At 43.0% G+C, this 24,487-nt stretch overlaps 2 protein-coding genes across 16 annotated transcripts in view; one reads left to right on the top strand and one right to left on the bottom strand.

Moving 5' to 3' along the window:
- The window catches only part of MCF2L2 (MCF.2 cell line derived transforming sequence-like 2), a 230,185-nt gene that overhangs the window by 58,761 nt on the left and 146,937 nt on the right, over positions 1-24,487 (bottom strand). For all 12 annotated transcript variants that reach the window (XM_070509354.1, XM_044771143.2, XM_070509356.1 and 9 more), the window contains one exon: positions 23,846-23,931. In XM_070509354.1, the coding sequence (XP_070365455.1) occupies positions 23,846-23,931 (86 nt within the window). The remainder of the gene's footprint in view (positions 1-23,845; positions 23,932-24,487) is intronic.
- Positions 1,855-19,501, top strand: B3GNT5 (UDP-GlcNAc:betaGal beta-1,3-N-acetylglucosaminyltransferase 5). Of its 4 annotated transcripts, XR_011503266.1 has the most exons (4): positions 1,924-2,261; positions 2,420-3,023; positions 6,121-6,226; positions 15,595-19,501. XR_011503266.1 is itself a non-coding variant. In XM_014846229.3 (3 exons), the coding sequence occupies exon 3, from the start codon at positions 15,907-15,909 to the stop codon at positions 17,047-17,049; it is 1,143 nt and encodes a 380-aa protein (XP_014701715.1). In that variant the 5' UTR covers positions 1,855-2,261; positions 6,121-6,226; positions 15,595-15,906; the 3' UTR covers positions 17,050-19,501. The 4 variants fall into 4 exon arrangements, 3 of the variants coding, with proteins under 3 accessions (XP_014701715.1, XP_044627083.1, XP_044627084.1); XM_014846229.3 differs by lacking the exon at positions 2,420-3,023 and having other exon boundaries at positions 1,855-2,261; XM_044771148.2 differs by lacking the exon at positions 1,924-2,261 and having other exon boundaries at positions 2,886-3,023.

Here is a 24,487-nt window from a genome sequence, read left to right as displayed (position 1 = left end):
ATCCAGAAAGAGCAAATTAAGCTGAACAAGCCAAGCCTGACACCATGTCGACTTGCTTCCGTTGTGTTAGGTATTGAGTCAGTCAGTTACCACACCCGTTTCTCCCTGCATGCTTTCAGTAACACTTGTCTCTTCTTTGGGTCTCTTACACTTCTTCTATCTCCCAGATTCTCTTGTGCTTGGGATTCAGTCCTTTTTCCCCACGACTAATGCTACATGCCCTCTTGCCCTACTCTCTCATCTTCTTGCCTGCATCTGCTTCTCCCTCTGCCCTTTCTCTACCTGATCTTGTCCCTTCGAAATCTAACATGCAAATTGCAATTACTCTCATTTTTCAAATTTACCATCTTGATGTCACAGTTTTCTTTTTCCAGTATTTTCCATAATTCTCTAGTGCTCTGTGAAGCAAATTCATGAGATTGAGATCCAAAGGCATTTATAGGTCTAATTGTAATGCTCTTTGTTCACAAGAAGCTACTGTGGACACTGAGGGCAAGGCCATACTGTCTTCCTTCTTTGTGATGGTCCAATCAGCATCACCACCATCATCTCGTTTTATTTGCAACTAATTTCAAAATCTTCACGCACTCTCTCCCAATAAAAGAAACTGAGTGCTCTGTTTGATACCATCAAGCCTATCATTCTCTTCCTCTCCTTCCGGGGTGGGATGGAGAGCCAGCCTCCTATAGGAAATCCTCCCAGATGGGCAAAGGAGCCTCCCAGACTTCTGCCCCCTTCCCTGTGTGGCATGGGCTTGTGTGGGCACTGGGACAGGCATTCTGAGCCACTCTCCTCATCCCCATCTCTCATCCACACTCTCTCCCCTCCTCCCATCAGAAGCCACACATTCTTCACCAATCTCCTGACTTACTTTTGAAATCATTTATCTATCTGAAGTGTCCATCTCCATAAAGGATGGTGTGAACATGTGATTTTTATATGTATTTGTTAATGTTTGCATCAGTTTGTATTTCTTGTGTGTACAGTCCTATGGCTTGGTGCATGTGGAATACACACATGCTGACATGTGGACCTATGCGGGCCTAGTTCCAAATGACCTGAAAGGAATATTGTGGTAACTGAACATTGGCACGTAAATGCAACATACAGATATGATCCCTGGGGGGGGATGTATGTGGGACTGCCCTCGGGATTTTATGTTGCCTAGGTAAACCGGGGAGGTGATTTGCACCGTGCTAATAACAAATCAGCTTATTTATGGGTCACTGTGAGTGACTCCCTTACAAGCTACATTACGGAAATATTTGTCTGTGGTCTGACATCCATGTGGCACTATAGTCTGAGTTGATAATAGCTGAGCCACCCTCTCTATAGGCAATATATGAGAAGAACGGCATGGTTGAAAATATGCTAAAGGGCTTAAAGAAAGCAATTACAAAACCTCCTAAAAATCTAGTTTGAACTAACAAGTACAACAAGTAAACTGTGTTTACAGTTTCAAACTCTGATTCAGTAACCTACTTGAAAACCACTACCTGGTTTATTCCTTTTACAATAACAAACCCAAAGTTTTTATTTTACTAAAGTATATGGGTTAATCCTTTGTTTTCTGTCCTTTCTGAAATATGTATAATTACAAAATCACTCCATACCACCTCTGCTGTATGGTAATGTTTGGTCTGTAAGGAGGATGCTAGAACACTGGGGGAGCAAGAAGCCGAGTCCATAGAGGATTTATTTATAACCTCTTTGCTTCAGTAGAAAGCTACATTCTCCTGGTTTTGTCTAGTTATGTGCGTTAAGTATTTCGAATGCGGAAAACAGCTCAAAGAGGACATTCATGCTGATTCGGGCTCACAGTTGATCATCTGAGTAAATGACCTCAATTAAACCGAGGAGGCGAAAGGAAGCACTTCCTGGAGCTACCACGCAACACATTCGGGCGGGACCCATCACCTTCGCGAACACCGCGGGGTGGTGGCGGAGCCACAGGCCACTGGGCTTTGGCAGCGACTCAGAGAGGCGCAGGGAACGCACTCAAGCGGGGTGCGGGGCTGGCCCCGGGCTGCGGCGTCCCCGCCCTCCGCCGCGAGCCCCTGATTGGGTCCGCACCGTCGCCCCAGCTCCAGCCGGCTCCCCGCCGGGGCAGCGAGCCCAGCCGAGCCGAGCGCGGGCTGCCGGGTCCTCGCCCAAGATTTAAAACGAGCAAGTTTTGTTCTTGAGACCAATGACTGTCGCTCCGATGTTGGGAGGAAAGCCGACGCCTGCTTTAGGAGTTTAACAAGCTGGGGTTACACTTGGTGAGTTTTGCTTTAAGCTCTCTTTGAAATTATACTGGGTTTGAAGGTAAAATCATTGGCGAGCGGGGTGATCCCCTCTCCATTGTAGTTTTGTAAGGAACCGCTGTAGTGAAGCTTTAGTTTGCTGTAAATTAGAGTTTCCTTTCTTTGTCATTTAGGTCCCCAGAAGCTCAAGGCGTAAGTGGTGTGACAGGAGATCTTTACAAGGCTAGCCTGCCCTTAGAACTCTTGCTCCAAAAAGGAAAATAAGATGTTCAGAGAACGGCAACTCAGTCCAAACTTACCTCCCAGAGATGAGGAACTGTTGCTTGTTCTGAACGAATGCATCATTAGTCCCACACACTCGACCTAATGAAAAGTGTATTGAGACCAGTTGTTTCATATGGAAACGCATCTATTAAGAGGTGATCGATCGTCTGATTAAAAACATTGCTCTGCAGCCGACCGCATCCTAGCTGGGGCCGAGGCCCCTCGTGGGTGGAAATCTTGTCTTCCTTCCGGATCGCCGAAAGGGGGAAGTTCTAGCACGCTCGGCGGGGATAAACCTCATCTCCTCGGATGGTTGGTTCTTTGTGCCGGGGACCGGAGACGGGCTCCCTGGGCGTGCAGGGAGGGCTCCGGGCCACCGAGCCTCTGCCCCGCCCTGCCCGGTCCCTGCCCGGCCGGACAGCCCCGCCCCGCGGCGCCGCGCCTCCTGGCCGGAGGAGCTCTCGGGCTCCGGGAAAGGAGACTCGGGGTCTCTTCTGCTCCCTCTTGGTCCAGGTGAGGGCTCTGAAGGGCCGAGAGGGGAAGAGAGTCGCCAGGAGGCGACGGCACGTTCTTCCACTCGGGGCTCCAGGACTGTAGGTTGGGACGCGCGCTGGGGCCGGGGAGCGCCACTGGAGAGGCACCCGGCCCGGCCCGCTGACCCGGCCCGGCGTCGGGAAGCTGGGCCGGCCCTGCTCGCCGCGGGGGAGCGCTGCCCGCGGCCGAAAGCGCGGCGGGGAAGGAGGGCGCCTTCCCTCCCCGGAGCGCCTTTGTTCGGCCCGGCCTGCGGGCGGGCGCCCGGCGGCCGTGACCCCGGGCCGAGCCGTCGCCCAGGTGCGCCAGGTAGGCTGGGGGCCCCAGGGCTCCGGTTGGGGTCGAGATTCCCGGGGCCGGCGGGGTTCCCCTCCCTACGGGGCTCCCGGGAGGCGGCCGCCGCGCCGCGATGCCGAAACCGGCCGGAGCGCGGGAGTCAGCGGGCGCACGGCGCGCCCTGCGGGCCTCGGTTTCTGGCCGGGGGCTCCCCACCTGGCTGCCGCCCTGGGCTGCCGGGGTGAATTCGGGCAGAAGGCCCGCGTCGGGGTGGGAATTAGAAAACCGCAAGACTGGGGCAGCTTTCGGCGAGTTACTGGCAGGGGAAATGGAGACGAGGAAGTGGGCAGGCCCGGGAAACTAGGAAACGAGACCTCTCTAGCAGGGAGGTCTTTCTACTTTTCTTTGATTGTGCAGAATTTTATTTTGCATCCTAATGTGACAGAGTCAGTTGCGCTTACTCAGATACTGTATAGGTCAAACTAGCAACTTTGCATCCGACTCTGACTACACACCCTACAATTTTTTCTTTCCCAGTGTTGGTTTTCATAGGTTATGGATCGTGTTAAAGGGACACCAATGTCGTAACCGCATAGTGGCTTAGTGGCAGCTAGTAGCTCATATTTAGGGTAATTCTCTGATGAAAGTACATCCATTAGAATTGGATTTGTTCCTCTGTGCCTTTATTTTGGGAAACTTTGCCTGGTCCCTATGGGGGAAGGGAGAGGGATGTAAGAAGATGAAGCTGACCCAGAAAAGGATGATTGAAGGTACTTGTATTTAGTGGCCATCCTGAACTTTCTGAAAGGGTGATTGGTGATTAGCTGCTGAGGTTTTAACTTTCTCCAAAGAAACTTAGGGTAGATTTTAGTTCTTGTCATGGGGTGGCTCTCTGTGTCCTTTACTCCTTCTCCCACAGGCATGCCCCCTCAGTATTTATTGAGCATCCTCTGAGGAGGAAGCTGACTCATTCTGACCCATCTCGGTCTTCAGGGGATCATGGTGACACCTGAAAATGGGGATGAGTGTTATGACAGGGAATGTTCAAGCTGAAGCTCAGAGAAGCTGTTCCTGAGGAAGTGAGAAATGAAGGATGATTGGGAGACATAGATGATATTCCACATAAAGTGCTTTGCCCACACACACAAACACATACACACACAAAGCTCAGAAGGTGGGGAAGAAGTTTCAAAGTAAAGTGCAGGCTCTAGCAAGTAAAAATGTCAAGTTACATTTCCTTAAAATCGAGATCAATTTTCCCTTTTATGAAAGACTGGTTCAAATGATGAGATTGTAGGAAAAGGAAATAACTTTCTAATTCTTAAATATAGAACAGTGTGAATAACAACACATGACCCATTTGAAATGGGTCATCTTTTAAAATGGGTCACTTTGGCTAGAATCACTGCACTTGGTGACTTTCAAATTGTAGAGTTGGAGTTCTTTCTGAGGACCAGCTGCACTAGGAGCCACCTAACAGAACATAGGATGTGGTAGAAAGAGACTGGGAGAAATTCAGGAGGAAATGGTCTCTTCTCAAAGTGACAGAATGAATCCTGTCTTTTAGGAATTTTGTATGCGTTCCACTCAATAGGTCTAAGATTTGCATTTTATGGCACGTTATACTACCTTTTTTGGATTATTTTTATAGCCATTATTTTATTCCATTGTTAGAATGATCTTGTGAGGAGATGTACACATTGTATCTATGTTCCAGAAATTGAGGAATAGCAAATTATTACAAGAGCTCTGCCATTTGACACAGAATCTCTGCCAGCAAAGATTTAGCCGGAACAGTGTAAATCTAGAATGTTTTTCTTATAGTATGCATATATATAGGTGCTATAAGAATCTTCATATTTAAAGGTTAAAAAAATTGATCAGGTGAGATGTAAACTTGAATACACAAAAGTGATTTTGTACATTTTAATGCTGGACATTATGAGGCTGGCTTTGATCTGTAACTTATTTTTTAAGATTTATCTTCCACAGTGAAGGCTATAATGCTAGAGGTTAAAACTAAACTTTAAAACTGAAGTTTCAGTTTTCTACAGAAAGGAATGTTCTTCCAAGTCTGCTGGCAATAAGCCCCCAAAAGTCTGAGTTCAAAGTACTATTATACAGCTCAAGATCCCCTCAGATTTCATATTTTATCTCTTTTATTCCTTTCCTACAACTCTTTCTACAACTTTTTGATAGTGCTCTAAGCAAAGTAAGTTTAAACATTGTCTCAACTCCCATTTCCTTCTCCATAATTTACAGGGCTTTATAATTTTTTGGCTGTGATGTCTTCACTGAAATGTATTTTGAAGCGTTTGTGGGAACCACATTGTTCTTTCCTGTCAGGAATAATGGAAGACCATGTTCCGTAAAACAGGGATGATAACTTCTGTTCTCAGTCTCAACAGTATTTGGGGTTTGTTAAGTGGCCCTTAGCAATCAGATCAGTATTTTTAAAAACTCATATCTAATAAATATTTTTTTGAGAAGAACGATATTAAGAGTATAGCTCAGCATTTTAAAAGGAAGATAACCCCTAAAGAATATTAGCCATCTACTAACTAAATCATCCTGGTAAAGATGCTTGAACAATTTCTAGAGAAGAGAAATTAGCATATATTGAACACTTGATCTGGACCATACCTTGTCAATAAATTATCTCAAATGATCCTCAGAAAACACTGTGTGGTACATGGTTTAGAGATAAGTGAAGCTCATGTGACCAGTAAATGGAAGCACCAAAATATAAAACTGCTTTTGTTCACATTCTAAAACTCTTGGCTTTTCCTCTCGCCTCCTTCAGGTCCAGATTCCAGGTTGCACCAGAACATTTACTCACTCTGGTAGGAGATCTGCACAGGAAACATCTCTGCAGCCTTCCCAGCATCCTGTCTGTGGCCCACCACGCAGTACGTGATAAATTAATGTTTGTTGAGTTAATTAAATATAGCCATTACCTACTTTCAGGGCTGCCCAGCATAATGCTTGGAACAGGGTAGGTGCTTAATAATCGGTAGTTAACTTATTATAGGAAATGTTGATCAACTGAGACAGAAACGTGTTAAATATACCTCTTCTGTTTTATACTATCATTTATTTTTGTACTCTGTAAACCTTCAATCAAATGTTGTTTCCAAATATATGGGACATATATTTGTCCCAGAATGAGACATCAATTGCCAGTGGACAACAGGCTTATATAACAGATTTATACTGGGTTATATTGTCACCTTATTTCTAAATCACTGTTTTTTATACCATATTGACCTCAGCTGTGTACGACTCTTCTTTCATTTCATCCAATACTTGCTTAAAGCATCCCCTCTGAGTCCTATACTTTTTACTTTCCTCTCTTTCTTTCCTCCCCACTTTTTTTTTTTTTTTACCTCCTCTGCCACTTTGGATCTCCACCCTTAAATCCCCCAATCTTCTTTGTGGAGGAAAGACTTTATGTACCCAAAGGACACAGACTCACAAGGCCACTTATACCCACTGTCTATGCTACTGGGATCAAGAAAAGAAAGGGAAAATTGAGATGGAGGGTTTGGAAAAGGGTATGTTAGTAAAGAAAATGAGAACAAACTGACAAAATGCATGTGGTAGCAAAATATAAATGACTCCAAACTTCAGACAGTGAAGCAAATTCTTTGCCTTCTTGGGTCACTTCTCTTGGCCCTGCCCCACCGGCTTCCCTGCCCTCCCATCCTGATGGGAGCTCCAGGAAGAGCAGCTGTGCCAGGACCAGGGAGGAAGGGCAGCTGAGGTGCTCAGGGATGGGGCTCGGAACCCATCAGCTGCTTCTGAGCTGCAACAAGGTCTGGAATTTTATGGAGGTTACATGGGTAACCCCATGTCTCGGTGCCTCCGTTTCTTCAAGATGGGGAGCTCATTTCTCCCTCATAGGTTGTTGTGAGGCTTAAAGTGTTACTATACGTGTACAGCATTCAGAACAGAGCCTGGTACACGGTCAACACATCCATGTTAGTAACTGTTGTTAGAGTGGGCAAAAGGAGACAGGTGTTCTTCAGTAGGCACGAGCACAACTGACAGGAATCATTTAAAAGACCAAGCAACCCTGTCAACCCAAACAGCTCGACAATGAATACAGAGAGCCAAGCTAAGAAAAGCAAGTCTCTGATCTCTGCGACCTACTGTATATTTCAGCTTTTTTGTTTGTTTCAAATTCTGCATAATCACACTGGTTACTGGGAATTTTTAGTGACTTTTAATTAACTCCTCTGAAGTATAATAAGACTCTATAATCCCTTGTCACCAGTACCTTAGTGCTTGTATTTACTTAGGGCCTGTCTCCTTGTTTACTTGATATTTCCCTGTCTCACCAGCAAACAGAAATCTACACTCGTGTTTAACTTATTAAAAAACATAGAGCTTAATTTATGTGGGCGGGGAGCTTGTTACTGGATTCATACTGTAGGTTTTACAACCCAGGTTTTCCTTCTGTCCCAGCTCTATGCTTGTTAAGTTGGAATTTAAAGTCTTTGGACTAACATTGAATCAAGAACTAACTCTGTAAACGTATTCTTTGCAGAGTGATAACTCCAAGTGGATTCTAATCTTTGTCCTTGAGCCAGTTTTATAGACAAAGTCACAGCCACAAAACACTTGAAGACAGCAGTTGGGTATAATTTGTCCTTTTTTTACAGGCCTTATATTGGAAACACTCAAATTTGAATTAAAGAATAAAATACCAAGTGAGAGAATATCTAATTTTTCACACTTAAAATATGAGTTGTAAATTCAAATTTTAGGTTGCTTCCTTCTTTCTGGAGCAAATAGAACCAGTTGTATCATAGCACCAATTACTACAACTAATTTACTAAGAAATACCTATGAAGATCAAGTTATAGCCTTTTCAGTAAATTCAGGGCTTTTTATTCCTGATTTCTTTTAACATGGCTGTTTGGCTCCTGAGGATTTGTCCTCATTATGTTTAACAGAGAAAAGATGATCAAAACAAGCCAGGAAAAAAATACTTGGAATGTAGGACAAAATACAACATAGGGATGGGACGGAAATGTTATCCCTCTGTCCTTTGAGCTATGCCTGGACAGGAACCAAAAATCATCTCTCGCGTGGGACTTTAAGTAATACAATTTTAAATGTAAATGGTATAAAGTACTGAGGCTTTCTGAAATTTTAATTGTGACTTACTGGAGGAGCATCATTAGTTTATAGTCGTATTTGTTGCACTTTTAAATTTTGTGCCCCAGATGAGTGCCTCCCTTGCCTCTCCCTAACCCTGGCCCCAACAGTCAGTGAGCTTGTAGAGGGAATGGTCAAGATAGGCGAGCGTGGGAATCCGTGAAAAGGAGGCACAGTGGGGATGAGAAGGTGACGATGTGTCTGATGTCTTCTTTCTTGTGGAGGCAGGAGGTGAAGTCATCAGCTAAGAGTGAGGAGGACCTTGGGAGTGGTGGGGGTCTGAGCATGGCTGGTGAAGAGGCTGGGAGATGAGGAGGTCCAGGACAAGTGGAGGAGGTCACACAACATCGAGTACCCTGCCTACAGCTAGATCCTGCCATTTGTAGTGATGCTGTCTGCCTGGCATGTCATGCTTCTCCAGCAGCCTGGCAGGGTTGCAGGAGTAGAGAAGAAGGGAGTGACCCAACATCTGGGGTTGTTGGGCTGGAAGGACAGGAACCAGGGAGAGGAGAGCAAAAGTGTCAGATGGTTCCACCTCTGAGACAGGGAGGTGGGTGAGAAGAAAGGTCAGGAGATTGCCGGGTGGGGCAAGAGTGCTGGGGGCAGGCACAGGATTCCAGATGAATCTTTAGAAGTTAGGGTTGAAAGTGGGTGTACTGGAGAGTGAGTGTATTGGAATTGGATATTTCAGAGGAAATGCAGTTCTAAATGAAGCCACATTAACAATTTTCTTTCTGATAAGTTGTCTTGAGTGTGTGGGATAATGTGAACAAAATGGCATATACGTCATAAAAGGTTTCCTTAGACTTGTGAGTGTTGTACGTCTACTAAGTAAGATGTGCAAATATAGTGTCCCTAAGATTAGATGTTGTTAACATATTACAATAATGGCCAGAAACAGTGGTCAAGAAACATATGGATGGAAACAAAAATAAATACATTTCTGAATTTAAACCCACTGGCCTTCTCTAGTTAACATTACTCAGCCTCAGGTCTCAGATTCAGCGTTGCTTCTCCTCCTAGAAGACGCCTTCCCCAACCTCCACCCACCCCCATCTTCAGCCCCTGCTGTGTGTGCCCCCAGCACAGCTCTCACTGTTTGTTCCATAACTGTCTTCCTGCTTAGGGCTCCATGACAGGCCTTGTCTGTCCTACCTTCCAACTATCTCTACCCATTTGTCACCCCATCTTAATTTTCTGATGAACTAGCCCTTTAAAATAGCTTTTTTTTTTTTTTTGACTCCTCCCTCTTCTCCTTCCCCTGAGTTTATTTTTCCTCCAGTCCTCTCTGCTTCTCTCTCCCCCTGGAGAGCTCACTCAGACTCATGGCAGCCATCTTCTCTGTGCTCAGAGGGCCCGGATCTTCAGTCCTCCACACCTCCAGTCTCATTACCTCCTGGACTTGTCTACCTGTTGTCTCTCCAGCACCTCACAGTCAACACCAGTCTAAAACCAAACATGTTCCCCCTCACTCCTGACTCAGGAAACCAGTTTTTCCGCCTTTGTCTGTAGTGCTAGAAACTAGATTTCACTCCTCTTTTACCCACCATGGGGGCCACTCCTCATGTCCTGCTGGGTTGTCGTTTTTCTTGAAAGGCTCTTCTTAGCCCTTCCTTCCCTCCCACTTCCACCACCCTAGACCAGGTCCTCCTCACCTCATCCTGCTTCAGTATGAGGCCCTCATAGAACCGGTGTCCTGAACTCCAGGCATCTTGTGTCCTTCCTACATGCCATTACCAGATGAATCCCTTTTGTATAAAGCTTAATACATATCAACAAGGGAATTATCATTAAAAACAAACAAAAAAAAAACTTCTGTGACTTCCTGCTGCCCTTGGCACTCACTGACTCCTCTGCCTTATTTTCAAGGTTCTCCATTAGCAGCCCCACCCTCCCCACTTTCAAATACATGCCTCTTTCTCAAATATTTGTCTATTGTGATTCTTTCCCTTCTTGCCTGAAACAGGTTGCTTCTCTTCCTGCAGCCACTGAAATCCTTTTCATCCTCAGGCCCTCCTGATCCAACTGTCACTGATCTCCACTCCTAGGAACGCTCCTATTGTGCCTGCAGTTGGTATTGCCCAAATTGCCACTGACACACTGTCTGTACCTGGTGCTGACTGTTGTCCTTGGGGATCTTGTTTTCATATGGGCACCATGAGTCTTATCTCAACTAAATTGAAGATGTTTCAGCTGGGAGACTATCAAACACTACTTCATGACTCCCACCGTGCCTGACGTAATCATTTACGCAGCAAATACTCACGTACTTGTAGGATTAATTGAAACATCGGACACTGACGTGGTTTAACTTGAACTTAAAGTGCAGACCTCCTCATCTTGATTAAAACTGCAAGATTTCTAGCAGGTTTTGCATAAAATTTTAGGATCACAAAAATAGACTCAACAAAGAAATGAGTTGACCCCAGGAGTGAACTAGAAAAAAATGAGTCGTTACAGGAAAACTTGTAGCCTCCAGATGCACTAACTGGTTTTTTCCAAGAAAGTTTAAAGAACTCTCTTGTAAAGAAATATCCTTTTGAGTAACTGAGGGGCACAGCTCCCAGACTGAAAAATGTTTGGGGTGGGGTCTGCCACCTTCTTTTCTGATGTTCTTACTCAACTTCAATTCTTTATTCTTCTGACTACTTCTGTCTATTAGGAAAGAGAATGCTAAGTATATCTGTTCCTTCTTCCCAATCCAAATAGAAGCAAACCCAAGCTATAGTCCACATATCTGCATCTTCCTCTCTAAGCAGTTCTTTGTCCTCTTTTTTCCTGTTGTCTTTCTTGATTCCTGTTTTCAGCAGGCTCTGAAGACATCTGTAATTTTTATTTCCCCTCAGGAATAGGACATGAATATTTGCCCCCAATTTGCAGGTTAAATCACCAAATCAGAGTTCAGTGAGGGGTGCCTGAGGTTACACAATAAATCTGGTCCCAAACAGGGGTGACCCTGGAATTCCCAGCCTGTTGGTTGGTCACTGACCCACACTGTGCTGCAGGCGCACAAAGGAAGCTGCATCCCCAGCATTCTGTGGTGGACGTTGCTGAGCTTCGCATGTGTTATTGGGATCCTTTGCTTCCTGTAAGGCCCAGCATTTTCTTTCTCCAGGTTGGGCAGGCCTGTGGCTTCTCCCCAGCCCCCTCCCCTGCACTTTGAATACGGAAGTTGGAAGATGTGCTTCAGAGAAGCTCTAGGAGGCTGTGCGAACCAGAGGACTGAGCATCAATCCCACGTGCCTGGTCTCCATCAGCAAAGCCAGACCTGGGGCAACATTGTTTAGTTGTAATTAATGAATTTACATCATGGAGCTGCTTTTGCTTTTGCTTGGGAAAGGCCACCTGCGACTATGTTCAATTTGGAGGAGTGCGGGTATTCTTTTGTTATGAAAGAGAAGCTGAGTAACATAAAAGAGTTGTTGGCCTTTCCTATCTCTTCCCCTCATCAGATCAGTACTATCCGTGAGATTCGGTTATGATTGATGTAGGCAGTAGCTAAACAATTCCAGCTGTGGACGGTGGAGAAATCTTGTTTTAGAACCTCACATGCTGTCCTGAACCCAAAGAAGTGGTATGGGTTGCTGGTTTCATGACAGGTTCTTTGTCATCCTTCAGAGAATTGTTTTGACTTAATTTGGGGTCAGTTGGAAACAGTTGAAGAAATATAAGAAAATAAAGTAAATACATACATGGCGGGGGCAGGGAGGATAAAATGAATGTTACAGGCTGGTTGCTAGGTTGTAGTAGCCATGTTAGCAGCAGAAACACATCAAGTGGATGAGTAATAGACTCCATTCATGGGTGAGATAGTAGGGCCTCTGTGAGTCAAGTGAACAGGCGGGTGCTGGAGGAGTTAGACTTGTGGGCTGATTGTCTAGCAAGAAGCTCAGACTTGTAAACAACTGTGAATAGTGCAAAGCGAGCTGGCATTGGAACATGCTGGGCACAGCTGCTCAGAAAAGGGAAGCTAGTTTTGCCTGTGGTTCCAAAGGTTACTCTCCTCTTTGTTTCCTTCCCAGGTTCTGTTGGAATAGAAACTGCAGCTTAGTTTCAATTGAGAATTTTCTTAGAATTCTTTTTTTTTTTTTTTTGTTAAAGAGGAAGGATTTTATGGAAGAGGTGCTATTTGGTTTTTTCCTAATGCTTTTTTTGTGAGGAAGTTTGGCCCTGAGCTTACATCTGTTGCCAATCTTCCTCTTTTTTTTTTTTTCTCCCCAAAGCCCCAGAACACAGTTGTATATTCCTAGTTGTAAGTTGTACTAGTTCTTCGATGTGGGATGCTGCCACAGCACGGCTTGATGAGTGGTGTGTAGGTCCACGCCCAGGATCCCAACCAGCGAACCCTGGGCCGCTGAAGCGGAGTGCATGAACTTAACCACTCAGGCACAGGGCCAGCCCCTCTTAGCATTCTTAAACACACGCACTGTCTTAAAATCTCCCATTAAGAATTCTGTTACCCTGTGTTAAGCCTTCAGTTCCTTCAATATGTATCATGGAGGAGGCAGAAGGTGATTTCGACCTTCAGAGGTGGGCCCTTATCTAAGTGAGCACTTAGCACTGAGAGGAAGTGCCCTCTCCACCAATGAAAGTGATTTTGCAAAGGTCAGGCTGATGCCACCATCACAAACAGGATGTTTTCTGCTATCTTTCTCACTTCACCAAGAAAGAAATTACTGATATCGATCTATCCCTTAGAGCAGTATTTTTCACCTTTTCAGTGCTACAGCATGATAAAAATACATTTTACATTACAACCCTGAAGGCACATAGACATAAAACTCAGTTTCACAAAAGGATACTTACATTTCCTACTTTCAGTACACTCTGCCATTCTCTATTCTGTTCTTTTTTTTCTTTCATTTTTTTCAATGCTGGTTGGGGCACTAGCACTTTTAAAATCTGTGTCCTTGGGATATGATGTTACCTGTGCTGATTATCTCTGGAAAAAGTCTTCATGGGGTGTGGCGCTAACCTCTGGCCCTCCTGGGACTTTTCGCATGCCTGGCTCTGCAGTTGTCATCGTAACTGTGGAGCAATCTTAGGGGTTGGGAAACACAGCTAGATGCAAAAGGCCTGAAGATGGGAAGGAAGTCGCACAGCCAGGGCTGGGCCCAGACTGCAGGGTGCTCTCAGCATGTGCAGTTGGTTTTCCATTTAGGGGCAAAGGCCAAGAACTTGAGGATGAGGTCTTGGGGCACAAAAGCAGGGCCTTTGCCTTGTGGCTCGTGATGTGGGCTCAGCAACTGAGGCAGCCTGCACTGCCCTGGGTGGAGCCTGCTTTGTCATTTCCCTATCAATCTGTGGAAAGCGCAGGAGACTGAGGTGTCAGCCTAGAGGGGAGAGCCTACTTCTCCAGGCAGAAGGATGTATCTTACTTGTGGTAAGCACTGGGGGCAGAATCTTTGAGGAAGGGATGTGCTGTCTCCTCATGGTGGAAGAAAAGGGAGGCCATGTGACTGACTGGGCATCCTGACCCCCAGTTCTTCCCAAGTGAACAGCCGTTTGGGTGGAAGGTGGCCCCAGCCCCAGCATGATTCTTTGTGCTTTCAGAGATCGTCTACTAGGTGTCAGTTGCTGACATGGATGCTGAGGGTAGGGTATCTACATTGCGTCTTGCATCAAGGAGTTCACAGTGTAATTGGGGGAGGCAGTTAAAAAGGCTCAGTATGGGAAGATGGATGTAAGAAGGTTCTGTGGCAATACAGGTAAGAAACATCTTGGTGGGGAGCAGTTCAGACTTCCCAGAAAAGGCTGCCTGTAGAACTTAAGTCAAGGTTAGTAGACTTTTTGTCAGTGAGGGGACTAGGGCTTGCTGGGCCACAGGAGTGCTGGTGCAAAAGCCGGCATGTATGATATAGCAGGTGTGGCTAAGCTTTCAGCCAATAATTTGGTATTGTCAACTAGTGGAGAGCATCTAAAGGGGTTTAAAGAGCTCAGTTAGTCTGACGGTTAGATCTGAGTTTTAGAAAGGTCTCTCTGACAATACAGTAGGCGATGGGCTGACCAGGGTCATTTAGTCTGCTGCACTGGTCTGGGTGAGAAGTGATAATGATGTGAAATGGTGAAGAGCGGTTTGGAAGAAGCAAGTCACAGGATTAAATAACTGGATCTGGATGTGGAGGCAAAGGAGGACTTCCAGATTTCTGGCATACAAGCATGAAGTGCAGCAGATTCAAATGAAGAGAAAGGGGAAACAGCAGGTTTTAGGGGAGAAGACAGTAGAATGGGTTAGAAATAGCATTTGAGTTTGAGTACCCCTGTGTGCCAGGTCATTATCTATCTACCTTCATCTGTGCATCTATGTATGTTCCTATTTAATCTACATAAAGACTTTGAGTTAAGTGGCGCTATTCGGTTTTTTTCAGATTTCTGGGTTAGATGCATGGATACAGTGCAACAAATGGCAAATGGCTGAGCTAGCATTGGCGTTCCAATTGCCTGACTACAAAGGCAGTGCTTTTGGCTGTCATCCTGTGGCTTCCCAGTTCTGAACGTGTGAAATTTGAGGTGCCTCTTGAGTTTCTAAATGAAAAAGTACAGAAAGAAGATGACTTTGTAGATTTGGGGCTCACAAAAGTCATTTTGGTTAGAGAGAGTTTGGACTATGCTTTTGAGAAGCATATCTTGATTCCTTGATTATGAACCTTGATTTTAAAAAAACCTTACTTATTCCTGTCTGGTCTGGGGCAAGCTTTAGTGGAATTTTACTATTAGGAGCTTTCTTTTCAAGCAGTATTTTTCCTTGAACTATATAGCTACTTTCATCCTGACTATATTCCAAGTCAGTATATTCGTGGATATACCCATGTGAGAAATTTGAACTTCTAAGATGATAGCCATTTTGGAGACTTTTTTTTCCCAAGGTTGAGAAGAGGAAAGGGTCTGTGTACTCTGAATGAGAAGACAGTAGAGAGTGGTTCTTCCCTTTTCCCTGTACTCTTCTAAAAAAATAAACAGGTGTATGCCTCTGCTAAATACTAGTTGTCTCCTAACCTTTTGTCCAGCTCCGTCAGGTTACATGTAGTTTTTAAGGAATTAAGAGTAGTTTGCTTCTTTTTGGTAACTGAGTATCCCATTCACTTACCATCTTTTCTCTTCCTAACTCTAATAGGTTGCATTTAACCTTCACAAAAAGAAGTAGATGGAACAGCTGCATGAGGCCCATCACCGAACTTTATGAAGGATGCCGGTGTGGACCCACGTTGATGTACCAGTGTCCTCATTCTACAGTGTGTTCCATTCTTTTGCAATCTCAGAAAAAATGGCATTAAAAGAAAACATTTTGTGAAATAAGAAGCTTCTTTTACATTTTTAATCACCAACATGTATTAAAATGGACATCTTTTCTACAGAAGACAAAGTTCTATGGTCTCGAAGAAGCAAGCGCCCGTTTAAAACTGATCCTAAATAAAAAGAGACCTGAATGATGGTTGTCAGAATGTTCTATAGCAGAAGAGTAAAAAAACGGAAGCTTGTTCATTTATTTGCCACTTGTTCTATACTAACCCTCATGTTTTATTGGGGAACGACTGATAACCTCGTTATAAACTATATGAAGTCCTACTCGTACAGATACCTCATAAACAGCTATGATTTTGTGAATGACAGCCTCTCTCTTAAGCGCCGTGTGGATGGGGCTACTCGCTACCAATACTTGATCAACCACATGGAGAAGTGTCAAGCACAAGATGTCCTCCTTTTACTGTTTATAAAGACTGCTCCTGAAAACTTTGACCGACGTTCTGCAATTAGAAAAACATGGGGCAATGAGGAGTATGTTCGGTCTCAACTTAATGCCAACATCAAAACTCTGTTTGCCTTAGGGACACCTTCGAATCCACAGGACAGAGAACTGCAAAGAAAACTTGTTTGGGAAGATCAAAAGTACAATGATATAATTCAGCAAGACTTTGTGGATTCTTTCCATAATCTTACTCTTAAATTTCTTCTGCAGCTCAGTTGGGCAAATAGCTTTTGTCCACATGCCAAATTCCTTATGACTGCTGATGATGACATATTTATTCACATGCCAAATCTTATTGAATACCTTCAAAGTTTAGAACAAATCGGTGTTCAAGACTTTTGGATTGGTCGTGTTCATCTCGGTGCCCCTCCCGTTAGAGACAAAAGCAGCAAATACTATGTCTCTTATGAAATGTACCAGTGGCCAGCTTACCCTGACTATACCGCTGGGGCTGCCTATGTGATCTCCAATGACGTAGCCGCCAAAGTCTATGAGGCATCGCAGACAATAAACTCTAGTCTTTACATAGACGATGTGTTCATGGGCCTCTGTGCCAATAAAAGGGGGATAGTACCACAATACCATGTGTTTTTCTCTGGGGAAGGTAAAACTCCATACCATCCCTGCATCTACGAGAAAATGATGACATCTCATGGACACGTACAAGACCTTGAGGACCTTTGGAAGGATGCCACAGACCCAAAAGTGAAAACAATTTCAAAAGGGTTTTATGGTCAAATATACTGCAGGATAATTAAGATAATCCTCCTTTGCAAATTAACCTATGTGGACACATACCCTTGTAGAGCTGCCTTTATCTAAGAATACTTGAATGTTGTCCATTTTCACTGTCACTGAGCCAAACATGGATGAAAAACCTTTAAACATTTGTCTATATCCTAAGTGAAATGATTATGAAAAACAAATATATTGAAAGCCCAGTCTATCAGAATGTTTCTCTGATTCTAGAAGCTAGTCAATGTAACCTATCTACTTCATTGCCTAAATTCATTTCAAGGAATTTGTATTTAGAAGAGGTTTATGAAAACAAAACGAAAGGGAAATTTAAGTTCTCACTGAATGCCACATGGATATTTGAGGTGTAGAGAAGTTATTAAGCTGCCTTGGTGTTAGAATAACTGCTTTTGGAAAATACCAAGTGAATGTATAGTACAACATTTCAAAGAAATGAATATATTGTTCATTGTTCCCCAGGTATACAAGTTTATATTTAAGAGCCCTTGATAGAGGTGGTGGGGGCAGGGGAGGATTGGCATAGAAGAAAGCACGTGAATCTGGTAAAAGGACGTCTCCTCTTCAGAGGAGATTTAGGAAAAGGTACATGATTTCTTTATAAACAGCCATTCACTTATTGTCGCATTCTTGTAGCTATTTTCCCTAGATAGTGTTGGAGTCATGTAAAATATATTTATATCTTTTTTTCAAAGTTTAATGTGAAATTAGAGAAGTCATTAGCCCTGCCTTAACTGGCACTTTATATGGGGTTTTTTGATTATTAGAAAATGACACAAAACATGGGCAGTTAGTTACCCCTAGGGTCCTCCTCCAGGGAGAAATCATTGTTAATTCAAATAAGCTGATTTTAATTTAATGAATTTTTAACTGGCTTTTTAATATTCAACATCAGTCTGTTTTTAAGGTAGTTATTTGAATGTAGTTTGCATAGAGGAATAGAATAATGGAGAAGGATTCCAAAGGAAAGATAGAACATTAAAAGCCTCTTTTCTCCATAATTTATAAAATAAAATTCTTAGTGTCTAAATTAATGTAATGATTACTAAATAGCCCGCCCCTCCCCAACAAGGTCTCATAAACCACAGTACTCTGTTCCAAGTTCAGATTTCAAAATTGAGAGTATTAAACATCGACTCAAAGCTGTATATCTCAATGAATCTATTCCTTCATCAAAATGACTATCAGAGGTGATGAAGTTGAACACTTTTCAAAATCTCAAACTTGAAAGCAGAATGAAAGTGATAGAAGAGTCGCCAAAATGAGGTTTAATGCGTTCGTAAAGCTGCATGCTCCTTATAATTAAAGAGCTGTGGCTGAGATCTGCTAGAGTCAGTTACTTTTATTTTACAAAGCAGGATAAACACGTGGCCGTGATGCGAACAACCTCCCTTCACTACAGAAAGAACTAGGTGATGTCTATTGTTAGGGGGATTAGATGAAGACCAAAATAGTGACTTCAGCAAAAGCAGTGGAACTGATTATAAAACCTTTGTCTGCAGACGCGCCTGTTTGGGAAGACTAAGATGTCACCCTTAATTAGATGATGTTTGAAACATGTAAAACAGAATGGAAAAGGAATTCTTGGTATACACAACTGGACAATGATACATATAAGTTTTTTGCAGATAGCTTTTTAATGTTTACATCAACTTTTTTCTATTTTGAAAATTGAAGCTTGTTTACATTGATTGCTCAGATAATTTAGAATTTTTATCTAATGTCAAAACTACCGTGTCAAACATTCTAGTCTGTAATTACTTTCAGAGTAGCTTCAGGGTTTTTAGATCATTACTGTTTAAATTTTCTGACCAATTTTAAAAACTGTAGAGAACAAAAACACATTTTGACAAAGCAGGTTTATAATGAATTTTTACTAGTTGATTCTTTAATAACCATTTGCCTTTTGGCCATACATACCCTGTGTATCTATACTTTGTTAAAATTTGCCATTGGTTGAAAACGTCTGTGTTGAAAACTGTCTCTCTGGCCATGGAAATGATCTTGTTTACAGCAATACTTTTGTGAAAGTTATTTATTTGCAAAAGAAATCTCCTCAGCTGTGTTCATCCTTTTATTTTTGCTTAGAATAGAATGGAACATTTAAATTTAAAGGAAATATGAAGGCACTTCCTTTTTTTAATAAGAAGGAAATCGCTAGATGCTTCCTTCATGAGACGTAAAGTACTGAGAAGAATATTTGTAAATAAATGAATTCCAGCCTTTTAAAAAGGAAGGAACAAACTTTTTGGTGCTCCAATGTAGGGCTGTCTTTTAAAAATCAACAAAGGGAAAATAAACTATCAGCCTGGATGGCCACTTGAGTGGAAGATGGTTGTGCACAGTATTATTGATAAAAACTTTTTACCTCTTGGTTGGTTTGCATCTTTTTTCCATATTAATTTTATACCAAAATGTTAAATATTTATATTATTTGAATTTTGCTCTTGTATGGCAAAATAATTAGTGGGTTTTTAAAAAAAAATCTATGGTTTCCAATAAACAACTTGAAAATTGTCAACAGATGTGTATTTTCACAAAGGTTTTTAAACCCCTGTGTGAACACCATTTGTTTATATAATCAACTTGATCTGTTTAATGTCAAAGAGGCCTGTAGTACACAATCTCAATCCCATTCCTGTTCAGACTTGCTGCTGTGCCCAGAATAGAGGTTTATTGTGTCCTCCGCATTCGAGAGCCACCGAAAACGCCTCTTTTGTTTGTGAAATGATTTATGCTGGAATGTCTAAGTGGGGGAATTCTCTCCAGTAGGTTGTTGGGGAAATGATGAAATCAGAACCTATATCGATAGTGCCTTAAGACACCATTTGAAAGGTCTTATCTTCCTTTTATTTGATATCGTTAGCCAACCGAAAGCATATTCAAATTTACCCGGGTCTCTTCGCGTCAGGAATGTCCTTAGGCCTGCTGTGCCGTGTCTGGTGTTTCAGTCTATTTGTATACAATATGCTCTCATCTGCTTTGCAGCTGATTCCTGCTCAGTTCTTAGGAGAGTATATGATGTCATTCAGTCTATTTACTTTTTAAAACTTGGAAGCATCTGAATTATTTGGTTGTAGGAGAACTTTTTACTTTCGAGGCATGGTTGGGGGGTTTGTAGTTGGGACTAAATTGACTGCTTGGAAGAAGTAATGAACTTGACTTGTATTTGGGACTTGAACTGAACAGGATAGCTGTGGTGAGAATCTGACCAGAGACCTCGATAGACAGGGTTATTCAGTCTGCTGTCATAATGAGAGAAGTGTTGGGTGTCTCCCTGACTCTGTTTCCCCTGCAGTCGCTGCATCCTACAGTCAGACATGCCAGACGATCACAGTCTTCATTACGATAGTCCTTTGCTCCAGACCTCAAAGGCTCTTTACTGCCTTCAGCATCGTATCTAATCTCTTCTACCTGGTTTTCAAGGCCTTATGTAATCTTCCTTTCTTCTCTCCTTCCCTGTAGCTTTATTTTTCTCACTGCCACAATTATCCATCACAAATCTCATCCATGATCATACCTTGCATAGTTGGTTTCCCTTGCCGGGAACACTATTTCTCCCGTACCTGCTGGAATCTTGGAAATCCAACCCTAACTTTGCTCCTCCTTTAAGCCTCTCCTCCCCTCCATCCAAAATATACAATCATGTATATCATTGTGCCACCTACTAATTGTTTCATGTGTTTTTTTCCTAGCTAAAATATAAGTTCTGAAGGTAGGGACTGTGCACAGTGCTATCACATAGTGCTTAAAATCATTATTTTTTCAAATATAATCAAGTTATTCTAAAGCCATCCAAATATGAAAAGAGATTATTCAGACTTCATGGACTCTATCTGGTATCACATTTTACCTATACTGCTTAAAAGTTTATAATTTATTCAACAAAATATGAATGCTTACTATATGCCACGTATACTGTACCTATCAACTCTGGCCCCGGTTGATAATCGTGTGTCAATGATGGGAACACGTTCCGAGAAATGCATCGTTAGGCCATTTCGTCACTGTGCAAACATCATAGAGTGCACTTACACAAGCCTAGATGGCTTAGCCTACTACACACCTAGGCTATATGGTAGTAATTTTGTCACTGACTAGTCGCCCCAAGGAACTCAAGCGTGGGTTTGGAACCCTTGACCTGTTTTTCCAAATTGTTTTTTTTCCCTTTTGTTATGTTAAGGAAATGCAATCACCAACCACCCTAAACCAGGCCAAGCCTCACCACAAGAACTCTGCCTATGACCTGTGCCTTATTTTTAATGCTAAGATCTCTCCAGGAGGAGCTTAGGCCTTGTTGCCATAACCTGCAGCGTATCGGACGCGTTTTCCAACTGAGCCTGCGTGAGCAAATACCCACCTCTCCCTTTTGAACATTCATTCCCCATCCCAAATAAATGTCCCTGCTCCCCTTTTTTCAGGGATGTCATGATTCTGGAAATGATTCCTCATTGTTTCCTATTTGCTGCAAATACACCTTACTTTGTGAGACAACTACTTCCGGTGGAGAGTCTGATTTAACTCGCCAGGAGCGAACCCACTTTGGTTTCGGTAACATAACCCTTTAAATGCTTTTAAACCAATAATTCAATCAATATTGACATCAGTTTACATTTACTATTTTCTTGATTATCCACTTTTTAAAAGACAGTATGGTCAAGGAGACAACAGGCTCAAAATGGAGTCACTTATGCTAAGCACCTCTTCGTTTGGTTTCGTCAAACCCAGACTTCATACCTAACTTAATCACAGTGGCAGCCTCTCTCAGGGATGGAATCTTGAGCCAGTCAATCTGGAATCACCTGGTCGGCACTAGTGAGCTAATCTGCCTGATAGACCGCTGCCATCCCCCAAAGGAAGGGGATTTGCCACAATGCTGGTGATCCTGTAGTTCTGCCCATCACAAATGTTTCCCTAATTTCCAGTGCCTCGGTTTCTGTGGAACAAACTCAGCCACTTCTCTACCGTGTCAGTCTTTCTAACCCTGGGGGGCTATTTTTCTGCCTCTGGTTAACAACTCCAAACGCAGGAAACCTCGCATCCAGGCTCTGTACAAAGAAAGGGACACCAGGCAAGAGAAACCAGAATAAAACTGCCTGTGTGGTCTAAAGACTCACAAATGTTACTGGCCTCCCTGGCTGTCACTTTTCCAATCCTGAGCTACAGACTCAAACGGCAATTCCCAGGAGGCATTCATGATTCAAAATGTGCTTCCTTTCCTAGATCACTGCTCCCCTGGCTAGGAGTAAGTGCAAATGAGGCTATGATAAGCAACCTCTCCTTAACTCTGGAAGATATTACAGAAGGTGCTGCTAAAGCAATAGCTGCCCAATAAAAATTCCTTAGACTCTCTGGACAAAGTTGTACTTGATAATACGATGGCCCTTGATTATCTTTTATCTGAGCAAGGAGATGTCTGTGCTGTGGCCAACACCACTTGCTGCACCTCAATTAACAATTCCGGGGAGGTTGAAAGTCAGTTACATGAGATCACTGAACACGTCGCTTGGCTTAAGAAAGTGACTCCTTCAACAGGGTCTTTCTTTGACTTATTTGATTCTGATTGGTTTAGGTCCTGGGGACCATGGTTCAGAAATACACTCCAGACACTGGGAATTATCTGCTTATAATAATCATAATACTCTCCCTGCTGCACTGTATTCCCTCAAAAGCTTTAAATGCATGTTTGCAGCCACTAACCACCAAGCAAATGATCTCCCTGAGACTGGGACATCAGAAAAGGAATAAAGAGAATGACCAATTTAAAAATATGAACTTGAAGCCAAGACTTGCGGATACCACAGAGATTCAGCAAAAAAAAGGTCAAAACTTGTGAATACCACACAGAGGATCAGCAAAAACTGCAAGAACTTCAGGGTGGTAGCTGAGATTGGTGCTAATGCCTTAAATTTTTATTTTATTTTATTTTTTTTGGTGAGGAAGATTGGCCCTGAGCTAACATCTGTTGCCAATCTTCCTCTTTTTGCTTGAGGAAGATTGGCCCCAACCTAACATCTGTGCCAATCTTCCTCTATTTTGTATGTGGGACACTGCCACAGCATGGCTTGATGAGTGGTACGTAGGTCCATGCCTAGGATCCAAACCTGCAAACCCTGGGCCACCAAAGCAGAGCATGCAAACTTAACCACTATGCCACTGGGCCAGGCCCTAATGCCTTAAATTTTGATCACATATCTCACTTAAGCTGAGAGTCTGATCAAAAGGGGAAATTGTTAAGAAAAAAAAAAAAGGCCCAAAATGGAGTCACTTATGCTAAGCCCCACATCAACAAACCAAGACTTCTATCCTAACTTAATTACAGTTTCAGCCTCTTCCAGTAATGGAATCTTAAGCCAGTCAATCTGGAATCACCTGGTCAGCACTAGTTACGTAAGCTGACCTCTGCTGTCCCTCAAAGGAAGGTGACCTTGCCGCAACCGATCCCTTTTTACTAGTATAACTTCCTTCTCCCACTCCCTTCTGTGTATAAAAATCTTCCATTTGGCAGAGCTCCTTGGCACTCCTTTCTATCTGCTGGATGAGATACTGCCCCATTCATGCATCACTGAAAAAAGCCAATAAGACCTTTAAAATGTATGCAGTGGAATTTCATTTTCTAATAGTATCCTTGGAAGCTTGGTTTATAAGATACCGTTTTCAGCTCTTGCTTGCTGCTTTTATGAGACTCATGAATTTTATTCTCAGGTAAGTAAATGAAGGTTAGTATATAGAATAAATATGTGATTTTTATCTGGGAAAGATAAGTGATGAGATTTAAAACAGAAGATACTCTACCCCAAGCCCCCAACCCCCGACCCTGGTCAAGGGGTTAAAATGACGTTTACAAAGGACTCCGCAGTCTCACCTGTCAGGGGAAAGATTTTCGGGACCGCCGAGATGCTCCGGCTCAGGGTTCTCCCCACCATGACTGCTTTCAAGTATTTCTTCATCCTGAAGTGAAAGAAATTTTGGTATGACAGTCTATTTGATTTTGGGGGGTGGGTGGCTCTTAATCTATATTTTTCTTTCACCAAATTCGTTTTGTTTCATTTTTGTTTAGAATTTTCTAGATGAATAACATATCCTGTTTCTCATCTTTCTCTTTCTTTCTTGGGTTTTCCCCAACCACTCTGCTGATCTGTTACAGTTTGCCCTTCGGGCTGCCTGTAGGAACATCAAAACTCATTCTCAAAAGCAGGTATCCTTGTTCCTCAATGATGAAGGGCTATTAACATTGCGCTCCTCCCCTTCCCCCTTGATTCACAAAAGGGACTCAGAGTTTGAGCTAAAAGGGACAATAAAGAGATCATTTGACTCAATATCTCCCTTTTTTTTCCAGGGGTGAGGGGTGAAAAATCAAGGTGTGGAGAAATTGAGACCTGCCCAAAGCCAGAAAGAGAGCTAGCGGCAGAGAGGAGAGAAGCCCGGTGTCCACTTTCACATGCTGGTGCTCACAAGTCCGTTCTATCACACCGCCTTTTAAAGCAGCTGGTTCCCTAGGCAGTGC

Source organism: Equus asinus, chromosome 5, assembly GCF_041296235.1.
Source record: "Equus asinus isolate D_3611 breed Donkey chromosome 5, EquAss-T2T_v2, whole genome shotgun sequence".
In the NCBI taxonomy this organism is placed as follows: Eukaryota; Metazoa; Chordata; class Mammalia; order Perissodactyla; family Equidae; genus Equus; species Equus asinus.
Note: the sequence above shows the minus strand (reverse complement) of the source record. Positions and strands in the feature narration are given on the sequence as shown.